The 12,903-nt window shown below is 35.2% G+C and overlaps 2 protein-coding genes across 2 annotated transcripts in view; one reads left to right on the top strand and one right to left on the bottom strand.

Annotated features, from left to right (window-relative positions):
• The window catches only part of LOC116167723 (head-specific guanylate cyclase), a 263,401-nt gene that overhangs the window by 181,021 nt on the left and 69,477 nt on the right, over positions 1–12,903 (top strand). The gene's annotated exons all lie outside the window — the stretch shown is intronic.
• On the bottom strand, positions 10,797–11,642 carry LOC116167740 (general odorant-binding protein 19d-like). Its single transcript, XM_031483237.1, has 6 exons — positions 11,485–11,642; positions 11,350–11,434; positions 11,217–11,305; positions 11,046–11,166; positions 10,930–10,999; positions 10,797–10,884 (listed from the first exon to the last, which is right to left on the bottom strand). The coding sequence occupies exons 1-6, from the start codon at positions 11,557–11,559 to the stop codon at positions 10,845–10,847; spliced, it is 480 nt and encodes a 159-aa protein (XP_031339097.1). The 5' UTR covers positions 11,560–11,642; the 3' UTR covers positions 10,797–10,844.

The following is a 12,903-nucleotide window of genomic DNA, read 5'->3' as shown; positions in this document are numbered from 1 at the left end:
ACGCTACTTAATACGTGGTGACAAGTGTCCGCAATTATATCGTAACCAATCTTCATTCGGACAAAAAGAAATTTAAAAAGAAATTGTTTTCTTCAATATGCTTGATTGAGGTGCACAATACAATGGGACTAGGTTAATAACCATAGAATGAAAGGTGGGAACGTGGAAATAGTTAATATGTATATTGCGACAGACTGAAGCAAAAAATGGGAATGCACTTGCTTCAGATGGGTTAAATGTTGACGTTCGAGGTGATGTTGAACAGACGACAATGGCACTTCAGGGAAAAACAAAATTTCATACAAATTAAATATTAAATATTAAGTATACATTATGAAAAACAACATTTTATTACAGTGATATGCATGTAGAAGTGTAGACATAGTAGACCGGGAAGATGATTGACACTTTTTGCTGGTGTGATTTGCTCAACGTTATGGCGACCATGCAAAGGTTTAATTAAGTATCTCAATACGAAAATGAGTGCTAACTTCTTGGGAGTGGGCCGTTATTGCGTGTACGAGTGTTTAAAACATGTTCGGAAAATTGATGATTTTGGACATTTGCTACACAAATTCTTTGGATTCTAGTAGCGGTGACAAAACAAATGACGAAACGAAATGCCATACTTTTCCGGCGGGCCTTATAGCCCGCCATACTCATATTGAAAGTCGTTGTTTGTATTTTTTTGGTATTTGCTACAAGCTCATTTTTTATGAGCATCAAGTCCTCAATCAGTCATTCACAAAATCAACCTGCATTACCGCAGCGACGGGCCCGCATTAGCCCCATACGGCACAAAATGTCATTTTTGTTAATAATTTGGGCGATTTCTACACCCTATAATTTCCACCAGTTATTTTATTATGGGCAGAATAGAAAAGTTCGATACGCCATCCTGTGGCATTGGCCAATTATTGTATAATATTGTTTTTCAAAAATGTAAGAATTTTCCGAAATTTGGGCGAATTTGCTACAGTATGGCACCATGTTTCGTGACAGTTTGAGGTTGTAATAAAAGTAATGTTCAAATCTCTAGGTCATGAAGCAAATTAATAATCAACCCCCCCTACACGTTATATCACAGTAACAGTGCCTCCCTTATGACTTATATAGTAGGCCGAATGATATAGAGGTTTATAGAGTGGCTGTAAATTTTTAGTGTGCACGGGCTTGTTTCCGACCATCACCTAGTACAATGTAAAATCCTGTTAAACAAATGAAAGCGAAAACTGAAGTTCTGCCGTCGTTATCGTAATTACCTTACACATCAATTTGCCAACTTCGATAACGACCTAATTGATTCCTGGGGACTGTTTATTAATGATCCAATTGTTAATGACCAAAGGCGTTCTTTTGAACTTATGCATCGCATTCAGCTTATTTATAAGCATCCCCCATTAAAGAAAAAAAAATGAATGTAAAGTGTCGGAAACCATATGCCACGCATGGTCAACTCAGAAGTATTACAGCTGATATGATCGCTTCGAAACAAGGCTTTAACTTAGATTTATAAAAGGACGGAAAAAGCTAGCCATGGAGTACTATTAAAACTTTAAGAAAATTATACCACCTTTGCTATTAAATCAGAAAAAAAAAAAGGGCATTTTTAGAAGCAAAATAAATCGTCTGAATATAAACCCTAAGGTAATCTGGGCGAGGCTACGCAAGAGCTGATGTATATTTTTTTTAGAACAGAATGCCATAAATGAATCTCCCCAGTTATGTGATGTTGACAAAATAAATAGTTCCTTTTTTGTACTACACAAGTAACTATCAATGATACCCTTACTTCATTATTATTAATAGCAATAGTAGACATTCTAAACCATAAATTTAGTTTACGCCACTACTGAAGTAGAAGTATCTTAACTGCATATATTTGATAAAGTTCTAAATCGAAGGTCTGGATCAGAATTTAGTGTGTACATGCTCAGTTATTTGCCTTCCCATATTTAAACGTACTTGATCACCCACATAATCAACTCTTGTCTATGCGCGTTGGTTTATTCCCCCAAATTCATGGAAAATGCCAAGATAATACCTCTCCCTAAAATTAAGACATCCGAAGGGGTTTATGATCTACGTCCAATAAGTATTTTGCCTTTGGTTATGTCTAAGATTTTGGGAGGATCCATGATAGGCAGATCAGGGCATATTTAACTCTGGAAAACATTCTTCCCCCCTTTACACGTCCGGTTCAGGTCGCCGCACAGATTGCACTTACTGGCCCTTTTGCACGTCACAGAACACAATATATTTCTGCATTGATCGTAAAAATCTGCTAGTTCTATTTTGCTCGATTACTCTAGAGCGTGTTGAATAGAAGTAAACCATGTGTTCTTCCTTGCATACTAAAATTTATGTGATTTAAACGACTAGTTCTATAAAATTTATTTCAAGCTTCCTTAGCAATTAGAACAAACGCGTGTCTTTAAATGGGACCACATTGTCAAACCCATTGCTGTTACAGCAGCGTTTGTTCCGCAGGGGTCAGTGCTTGGACCTATTACTGTTATTTATATACACCTCCAATTTTCACACTTGTTTAGAATACTGCACTTTATCACATGTACCGCGGATGACACACAATATTATACAGCTCCTGACTGAAAACCTAACTTAATTACAATCAACAATCAACTCATTCTACCTTGTATAATATAGTTAAGATTTCTGGAAAGAACATGGACTTCAGATTTAATGCAATAGTCAGCTGTCTATGCTATTGGCGAACGTCGATTATTAACACGCTCAAGCATGCAATAAATTGTTGAGTCCAACGGGGGCAATATTACCAGTCGTTAATGAATACAAAATTTGGATGATTTTGACTCCCAATTACGTTCAAAAAGGCAATATCTCAAATAATTATAAGCGTTTACAAATAATTAAACTAATATTTTAATAGCCGATTTCTTATTAATTCGTAAGTATTAAGGTTATGCTTTGTGAATCCTTATGCTTCCCAATTTAACTATTGGATAGGTGTTATGGCCCATGATCCGACAAAAAGAGGGACTACAATCGAATTCAGAGAATGAGAATTCTTTGCCTTAGACTAATATTTGGTATCCGAAAATACGACCGGATAACATAAATTAAATCCCTCCAGTGCTTGATATGAACAACAGAGAAATATACATTCTTGCCGTTTTTCCATGGCATACTTCAAACCAAAACTCCGTCATATTATTTGAAAGGTAACATACAGAGCTTGACGTCCATGAATGTCAATTGTTAAATCGGTTTTTTATTAACTATACCTTACTCACAAAACTCACTATATTAAACGCTCCTCCAGTTACAATATTTGCAAAGACGTTAATGAATTTACCATCTCATTAAAACATTTATCCGATAGTCTTTGTGTAAAAAAAACGCCTGCGCCTCATGACTCCTTGCAATGGCAGCATTAGTTGCTCTTAATATCATTATTTGCTTTATAGTTTTTTTTTCCTTTTTACATTTTTTTTTTTTTCTTTTTTAGGTTTTCATTTGTGCTGCATTACTGAATGGTTTTTGTATCATATAGTTTTTTCTTGCTAGGTTTTTTATGTCTTGTTCCCGTGTTGTATTTCATATGTAGGGGGTTTGAGTGGTAGAGCAAGACGGAATAACCGTTTATTCCATGTCTTGAACTTCGCCCTATGAGTCACCACGTTATTAATGTAATGATAATACTGTTCTTTGTATAGGTGTGTGCTCAAATTAAATGTTCATTATTCATTAAATATACAATCAAAACATGAATCCCAGCCAATCTTGTTTATCACGAGATTGTTATGTCGCTTAATATTCTCGCCCCACTCGAACTTCTTAGTCAAGTTGAAGAATTCCGGTCGGGGTGTTGTGTGTCTGCATTGCATTCAATGGATCGAGGTATAGGTGTAGCGCCGTCAAGTTTATTACCTACCGCCAAAGTATCTGAACACCAGTGGCTTTGATCAATTTTTGATAAAATTTCAGGGCAGTTGATTTATTCCGAATAAGAAAACGATGAAAATTTTGAAATTTATACAATTAAAATAACACTAATAATTAATAAAATAATAAGAATAAACGTTTAAACAAAGTATAGCAAACGAGTCTGCCTGGGTATGGCTATACATGTTCAAGACCAAATTTTGCACCTTAAGTGCATATAAGTATCAAATTTCATTTCAGATGCTTTCATAATTAGAAAGTTGGCACTGTGCAATCTAAAATACCAATCAACATTAATTTTATATATTTATTATTATTATAGTCCATGAAATATTACGGATGGAAGTTAACGACACAGATAATTATTGAATTTAATTGTTCGACGGCGACGAACAGCCCACTACGCCATACTGTCGGATATATTCATTCTGGATCGCACTTGACCAAAGAGAATGAAATTCAAATCGATTGAGTAGTGTCCGAGGCAATGGGAACGAAACAGAAGAGACCCATGACGATGTTAGGAATCCGATACCGATGGACGAGTAATTTGTTAAAACGCGAGTACCGATATATATCTTGTCGGGATAAAGTTAATCAATTTAGAACAATTGTATTATTTTGTGAATGGGATTGTAGCTTACCAATTTTTTTATAATAAAATCATTTTTCTGAAGCTCGCGAGGAAAGTCGTTTCAGGTTGTCTTGCTTTGTCCAGTTATAGCACCAAAGATGTTTAAGAAAACGGATTTTCGGATATGGCCATCTTTAGCCTTCTGACGAGTATGGCACATATACCTGGTCATGGGAGCATGAACTTCGGAAAATCGCAAATGCCATTACTGTAGCAAATGCCCAAAAATTATTAACAAAAATGACAGTCTTGTGCCGGTTATGCGGCTATTCGGCCCGTCGCTGCGTATGATGGCAGTGTTTGATTTTCGTTGAATGATGATTGAGGACTAATCACCCAAAAAAAAATACAAACAATCGACACTTTCAATGGAGTATGGCGGGCTATAAGGCCCACCGAAGTGATGGCATTTCGTTTCCTCTTTGTTTTGTCACCGACTTACCAGAAAAAATCCAAAGAATTATTGTGTAGCAAATTGTCCAAAATCATTCAATTTTCCGACATGTTTAAACAATCGTCACGCAATAACGAGGCCCCACCTCCAGAGAGTTTAGCACATTTTTCGTATGAGGAGTACTTAATTAAACCTTTGAATGTCGCACAACTTGTAGCCAATCACACCACAAAAAGTGTCACCATCTCCCGTCTATAGGACTTCCTAGGTGCTACTTTTACAAGCCGATAAAGTCTTCTGAAAGACGCCAATTTTTTGCAACCAAAATAACTTCTTGAAACAAATTAAAGATCTGGTGTCATATTAATTATTAGATAGAAATAACAAGACATTTATTAGCTAAATTCAAAAAGTTAATTTATTTTACAAAAATATCTTGAAATAAATTACTTAAAAATAGGGGATATTATCGTAAGAATAAAAAATGTCTTCCATGTTGCTTTCGACTTCACAGAAAAAAAATCTCTTAAGCTCCTTTAACTGTAATCGGACTATACCAATTGAAATGTCAAGTTTAGTTCATTAATCTCACAACGAACGAAAATAGACACGAATTCAATCTATAACGATAATATTCAAATTATGAATATGACAGCTTCATTGTGTAGTTGTAAGTGGTCAATTTGGTTGCCATCAAGTAGGCGTTCCGTTTTAGAAGCTTTTTTTATCATGTAAAAGTAGAATTAAACAAATTTTGCAGCGAAATTTATTGAATTAAATAGAAAACGTTGCAGTAAAAATTGTTCGAACTGAGATATTCAACATATTACATTCAAAGATCAAACACACATACTCCAATCAGCAAAAAAAAGTCTTTCCTTTTTTTCCCGATAAGCCAATTTTTTTTGTCGGACCCACTTGATATAACTATATTGTATACTTCATGTATGACAAACCTAAATTTAAAAAAACATGGATATCAATAAATTGTTATCCTCGTAATAACTGTCAATTTGCCGTGCGTCGGACTGCAAAATCGGTAAAAGTATTTTGTCGGACAATGTTAAAATATCATTATAAGACATATCTCAAGAAATGTTGCTAATATCAGCTGGAATCTATTAAATTTTTTCGATAATATTTTTGACGTTTCACTCGCGTAGACACCCCTAACGCTCCAACATTTTGTCCGACATTGTTTTTCAGTGAGTTACCAAATGTTCCCTTTTTCGATTAAAACTTTTTAGAAACACAGTATCTATGTAAATTTATTACGATACCAAAATTAGTATTTTCGAACAAGAAATGGAGGAGAACGGCCAGCGAAGCCGAAAAAATTTCATGAGATAGAAAAAAGTGGTAGACTCGCCATAATGAAGCGGATACAGAAGTTACAGGAGGGTATTAATAACTAGCCATTTATGCAGCAGGCACTCAGACTATTAATAGATTCGATTTCGTTTGTCGTTTCTTTGATTATTTGTTGACAAACTGTCTCCCTTCAAAGTATACTGCGAGTATTGCTTTAGTCGGGATTATGATAGGGCGATCCTCGTTCTTCTCTTGTATAATTTTTTCATTCAAGTAGGAAAAGTCACTAGAAAAATCACCATTTTTGTAAAAAAATGTCTTTACTTGAGAAGATAAACACCGTCCATTCAATGGCGTATTCAAAAGCAGAAGAAAATTTATAGGTTGCAATATCACGTAAACATAGAATATGAAAATTTGTTTAGTGAATAAATAGGAAGCATCTACTAACAAGGTACAAGGAAATGTCAAAGGTATTTAGACCGCTTTACATGAGAATACTGTGTGCGTGATCTGTATTACGATACATAATATGCCTCAGAGTTTATACAAATACACTTCGCAGACTTTGGAAATTTAAATTGCTCGTCGCAATGAGGCAGAGCATATTTAAGCTATAAAGTACGGCGACACTAGCGCCGCCGTAAAGACTTTTTGTTCGCCAGTAGCCGTAGTGATACGATGGCACAAAACTTTCAGCTATCTTAAAAGCAAATGGTGGTCTGCCCGAAAGTGTCCTAGTGCGGCCCCTAAAAATTTTACACTGGAGTGAGCCGCCGATGCTGGGTTCAGTGTCGCCTAAATTTGTTAAATATCCTTCTACAAGACTACAACTGATGGGAAAGAATTACGGGAAAGTTAGAAGAGCGTTTGAAGCAGTTCAATCATTACAAATCTGATTGCCACAAAGATTTTGAGAAAGAAAGTGTTTCATAGGCGACTATATTTTTTGGTGTTTATTTTCAAACAAAAATTTATTGTAGAGAGCTTTTAAAATCATGAACTATATTTGCATTTAAAAAAATCAGCTTACTTACTTACCTAAATAATGAGAGAACTTTAACAGAAGGCCTCACTTGCAGTACTGCTTGATTTTCCAACCTGACAGACTTTTTTTAAAAAAAGTGACACCGTTTTAAACTTCTCTCACAACTGTAGTTACCTTGTTTCTGCACAAAACTATTATAATATGACAAACTAGGTCTACCAAATCGTGCGGAAATCCCGATAAAAAGTAAATAGCCTAATGTGAATTGGCCCCTACTTTTAGAAAGCAAGTAATTTCGTTTTTGAAATGATTGTGCATTGTATGTGCTCCTTTGCACACGAATTGCATTAATTGCCCCCGGTGGTTTCCAAATTACAAAACTTAAAATTTGGGAGGGCCAAATTCATAACTGCTCCCAAATTTTCTAAAAATATTTTTTCACATAGCACCGATTGCGCTGAGATTGCGCCCCGAATACTTCGGTTGGCCCTTGCCGTTTTCAGTTATTCAAATACAACATTCCATACTGTTCCCCTAGTATTCCAATTTAGCGTTTTTTTTAGTGATCGTATGCGCCTTGGTTTGTGCCCCGAATACTATCTATGCGCCCGTGAATTTTCTAGTATTCCAAATGAAAACGAAAACGAAATTTCTGCTTTTTAATTGGGAGCCAAATCCGCCAACCGTCGCGAACCAGTTAGTGTCTTTTTTTTTGTTAATTCCAGTATTTAATGAAACGTCACTTACACATAAAAAAAACTCCTTTCTCGAGGTCTTTCAAACACACCGCCAATCATCATTACACTTGATAACGCAGCTTCGCCAAACGCGCCATGCGCTGTACTCTTATTATAATGAAATAAAAGTGATGGAAATTAAAATTAAAGTAACCAATGTGACTCATTCCGAGCAGTTTTTTGTGTTATATTCTAGAAACGTGCGTAACACAATACACATTATGGTAAGCGAAACGCCATCTCTTACCGCATTCATTTATGCGTTAGCATTTGAGAACACTCTTCTCTTCATAAACCTACCAGTAAAAGCCCTGACTGTTTTTTCAGTAATGCTCCCTAAAAACCTAGTACGATTTTCCTCCTTGCATTTTTGTAAATTTATACTTTTAAAATACTTTTATGATTTCAATAGCGCTTACTAATATTACGCCTTACGCAAAATTCTTTTCGTTCAACCAATCAAAAACCCTCAGATAAAAAGATAGGATCTTCGAATTGTTTATGAAAAAATAAGCTAAAAATGTACTATTGCTATACTGTACATTTATTTATACACTTGTAAATATTTAATATTAATATTTAATGCGCTATATGATTGAACTTTTATTTTATGAGAGGTAGGATATGTTCCACCTCACATCCTTTATTTTACTTATAACCCGCGGCGTTCCTTAAATTGCTCCCTTCCTGTTGCTACATGATGATACAGAAATATTCATTCAAATTTCGCTATTCAATCTCCATTTTTGGATCAAAATTAAATTCCTTCCTCAAATTGTTTGCCCGAAACTTTCTAATTTTAACGGGAGGGTGGCGCTGTTCTAGATGAAAAAGTTCCGTAAACAAATTTAGCCCGGTATACAGATAATAAAGGGTTATATTTGATGCTATTAAAAGGGTAACATAAAATAAGTGGTTCATTAAAAGTTTTAAAGTCATCCTCTCTCTATCTGTGTGACTTGTTTTTCCGTCCGTTGAATAAAATGCTACTTCCTGCGGCTTATTATTGAGACATTAATTTACATGAAGAGGAAGCACGGAATCCCACACCGGCCAATAAATTGCATAATTGATGAGCACACAGTAACCTCGGTCATTATTTAGGTAGCTTCAGATAAACTATCAGTTTGGTAGAAAGTTATGTTTTGTGGGAACGGGTGGATACATTTCAACACTACACAAGTTACCAATCAACAGATAAGCAAGTTGTATAGCCTCATTTGAAGTGGAAACTACAGCCAGTAACTTTATCGGACACCTGAACTGCGGAAACGTTCATAGGTACATCTTTCTCCAAATTGTCTAAACCACAAGAAATACACTTGGATTTCTTTGTTGTAATTAATTAATTAAAGTAACGACGTTCGCAAATAAAGCTAACGCGATTTAATTAGCACTGATTGATCTCCGCGAATATCCTATGTATACATCGATTTAGAAAGTGAGTAATTAGTTGCACCCTCGTCAACTTACCGAAATTGTCATATAGCAGGTGATGATGACCATCACCGCTTTCGTATAATTATAATGTCGCAATTAAGATTTTCTTGTTAGTTAGAAACCAACTGGAACTAACTCGAAATTTTGTAAAAGTCTCCCACATAATGAGCACCAGAGGAAAAGAGGTTTTTAATATGAATAAGACCATTTTTCCTGCTTTGGTTAAATATAGTAAAGCGTTCCCGTAATATTTCTAAAAGGACTTAGAAAACTTTTTCTCTCGGTAGGAAAATCGATGTCTTCCTAACTGCAGTTTAACAAAGGAACTCTTTTAGAAGGGCCACATTTCGCGCGAACTTACGGATTATAAGGAATGAACCTTGTTAAATTTCCTGAAAGTTTCAATGGAAACTTGAGATAGTGTTATAAAACACTGTTAGAAAACCTTAACCTCGATGGATTGCAAATCTAAATTTTTGTTTCGTTTAAAGTTCTGAGTTCGTCAATAAACATAACGTGGCGCATTGACATGGTCATGCTCTCAAGTGATATTAAAACATCCTTGGACCGTTTGTTGCAGCATTTTGGGGATTGTTTTAAACCATAAAGATTCCGCTGCAATTTATAAACACGCATACTTAAACCTTCAGGGTGTTCCATGTAAGTTTCCCCGTACATAAAATGCATTTGAAAAATGTTATTTGATGACGATGACATTTTGAGATTCAACGAATTATGTAAATATTTACTACAATATTTGTGCAAAGGTCCTCCATCAACCCCTCGACATAACATTACTTGGATTAAGGAGACGGGAGCACATTACTCACAAGTTAAAAGAATTAAAATGGTTAAGTATGTCTGATCGAAGGTTGTTACATTCTGCGTGTGTATATCATCGCATAATTGCTTATCAAAAGGCATCTTACCTATTTAATAAAGTAACTCTTAGAACGGATGTCCATAGTATCAACATTAGATCAAAGAATATTCTAACGGTACCGATTCATAAAACTTCTCTATATCAACGTTCATTCAGTTATAACATCTGCAAAATTTATAATTCCCTCAGTCCGTCTTTAAAATCTTGTGACACACCGTCATTTAAGAGGCTCTTTTACAAGTCTTTACTGCAGAATCAATAAATTAATGGCGTTTTCTGTTCTTTTACTTGTTTCTCCAATATGTCTTAGCTGCCATAAATGATTTAACAATTTATTTTAAAAGGGTAAGTGGGAGAGCAGATGATATGGATGCCGTACCAATCTGAACTTCGCCCTTTTGGGTTGTCACATAAATTATTTTTTAGTTACTATCATAAACTTGTAAACGGCAACTCAATAAACGACTATTATTATTATTATTAGATATTTATTACTCTTTCAAATCTACAGAAACTAACTTACGACAATTTTAGAAATCAAAGATGCACTTTTCGCCATTTGGAATATCACTAAAAAGTATAATCTCATACTAGTTCCGATCAAAACTAACTTACCATTTGCTTTCATGAAACATACACCCCAGTAAGTTGGTAGCCGTCTCACATTCGTCATGCGAATTCGTTACTAAAACAACCGCGTTTAGTAATAGAGTAATGACCTTCTACGTTACCTGTGGCTAGGCATCTGTCTGCCATAGGTCTAATCGTCTTGTAGGTGTCATAATCGAAAGACTTTAACTCGTCTAAGATAGCATACCAAGACGTCTTATCGATTTTTCCGGATCTGTTCAGCTGAAATAGTCCTAGTTAAAGAATATTACTTTAAAATATGGCAAATTTACAATGTTCATTTTCTTGTAAACGCAGGCCACGAAGCATTTCCCCTTTTCGGTTTCCGGCAGCTGATGCTTTATTATCTTGCTGATATCGTCTAAAAGTTGGCTCTAAATGGTCGATTTGCAAACTTGATCTTACCATTGGAAGCGCCGACTTCTGCTATACACTCAACACCAACACCGATCACGTACTCTCGAATTTCGCTTGCTATTTCAGGTGGCACCTGAAAGCAATCCACTTAAATGTGAAATATGCGCCTTTAAAAGCACTTACACTAGCAAACGCTACAGCCAGCGATATGAACATAAGCGAGATTAATTGCTGCATTGTGACCGACGCGTGTCGCATTAGAAATGCTTACGTTTTTAAATGCGCCGCGAATTTACACTAAAACTCTAACGTGACTTGCAATAATAGAAGTATAATTGGCAAAATTAGATGTTGTAAAAGATTTATTACGAAAATCTGTAAAAAGGGATATTAGGTTATAAATTGCTAGGCCGCGTACCGTAAAAAGATGATGTACATCCGCATTTTGCGACAGGTAATTATTATTTGTGATTATCATTTTAAAATTTACGTAATATTATTAGCGTCGCTCTACTTGAAAGAAGAAAAGCAGGTATATCGGGCTTTAATTCAGAAGGTTAATTACATATCATTCAGTTTATTGCGTAGAAAGTGTATTTATTTACTTCATTTTCCCGAGATGGTTTGTTAAGGGAATGAGAATTAGATTTTGCACTATACAAACCGCATTTTCAATTGAAAGAATTAGAAATCGATACGAATAAAAGCGCTTAGTTAAAATATCACCGACCCTCTTTTAAACTAAGCTTCGATTCGTCTCTATTTAATCGAATGGAGTTATTAATCCTGCATCTATTCCGCGTACATAATCTACCGCAACTTAATTTAAACTCCATTTACACATATTTCAAAAATTAAATTGTTTAATTGCGGTTTAAAATCGATGATGCTCTCGAAAATTATACAATTTAATCAAAATAAATGGTTATTATAGTGTGTTTTGTGCAGTCTTTAGCTCCTGCATTATATGGTATTTTTCTCATGACCTTTCGCTGTGGGATCGTAATTATTTCGAACATTTCTTCTATAATTGTAAGAAAAAAATTTAATGCTTGTGGTTGTGTTCAATTTCCCACGTGCACTAAATTTTGTTAAAGTGTGTGCAGTAAATTCTCCAGGAAAAACCTACCCTAGTAAATTCGCCTTCCAAGAGAATTCCCTCCAGAAGATTCGCTACCTACCATTTAGTATCAACCCACTCTATCATTAATATTAAACGACCGTAGGTGGAACTTCGTTTCTGATGGCTTTTAAATGTGTATTATTGATTCCGAGGGTGAAATTTTCGTCGAAAAATGTTCCAGGGGCGAATTTACCCGGACTAGTATTCGCTTATCTGGAGGCCAATATTCCAAGGGCGAATTTTGCGAGGCGAATCTTCTTTCAGTGTTTCGTTAAGCCATTTTTATTTCGGAGAGATGGTTTGAATTTATTAACTCTTTTGTCCCACATATTATGTTCTCGCAAATGTCTATGGGCGAAAAATGTTTGTTAATTTCAAGTTGAACTTTCGTTTTAGTGACATAATGAAAAGTAATCATTAATAAAAAAAAGGCAAAAATATTGCTGTGTGCACTGGCATGCAGTCAACTACACTACCCA

This window comes from Photinus pyralis, unplaced genomic scaffold (assembly GCF_008802855.1).
Source record: "Photinus pyralis isolate 1611_PpyrPB1 unplaced genomic scaffold, Ppyr1.3 Ppyr1.4_LG4, whole genome shotgun sequence".
Classification (NCBI taxonomy): Eukaryota; Metazoa; Arthropoda; class Insecta; order Coleoptera; family Lampyridae; genus Photinus; species Photinus pyralis.
The sequence above is the reverse complement of the archived record's forward strand: the minus strand, read 5'-3'. Positions and strand labels throughout refer to the sequence as shown.

What these genes read in the sequence shown, in the direction of transcription:
- LOC116167740 (XM_031483237.1), bottom strand. Translation starts at nt 11,559, where the DNA reads ATGCGACACGCGTCGGTCACAATGCAGCAATTAATCTCGCTTATGTTC. An exon ending in TTTACAAGAAAATGAACATT is followed by an intron (nt 11,167 to 11,216) that starts GTAAATTTGCCA and finishes GGACTATTTCAG; the next exon opens with CTGAACAGATCCGGAAAAAT. An exon ending in ATGTTTCATGAAAGCAAATG is followed by an intron (nt 10,885 to 10,929) that starts GTAAGTTAGTTT and finishes TATACTTTTTAG; the next exon opens with TGATATTCCAAATGGCGAAA.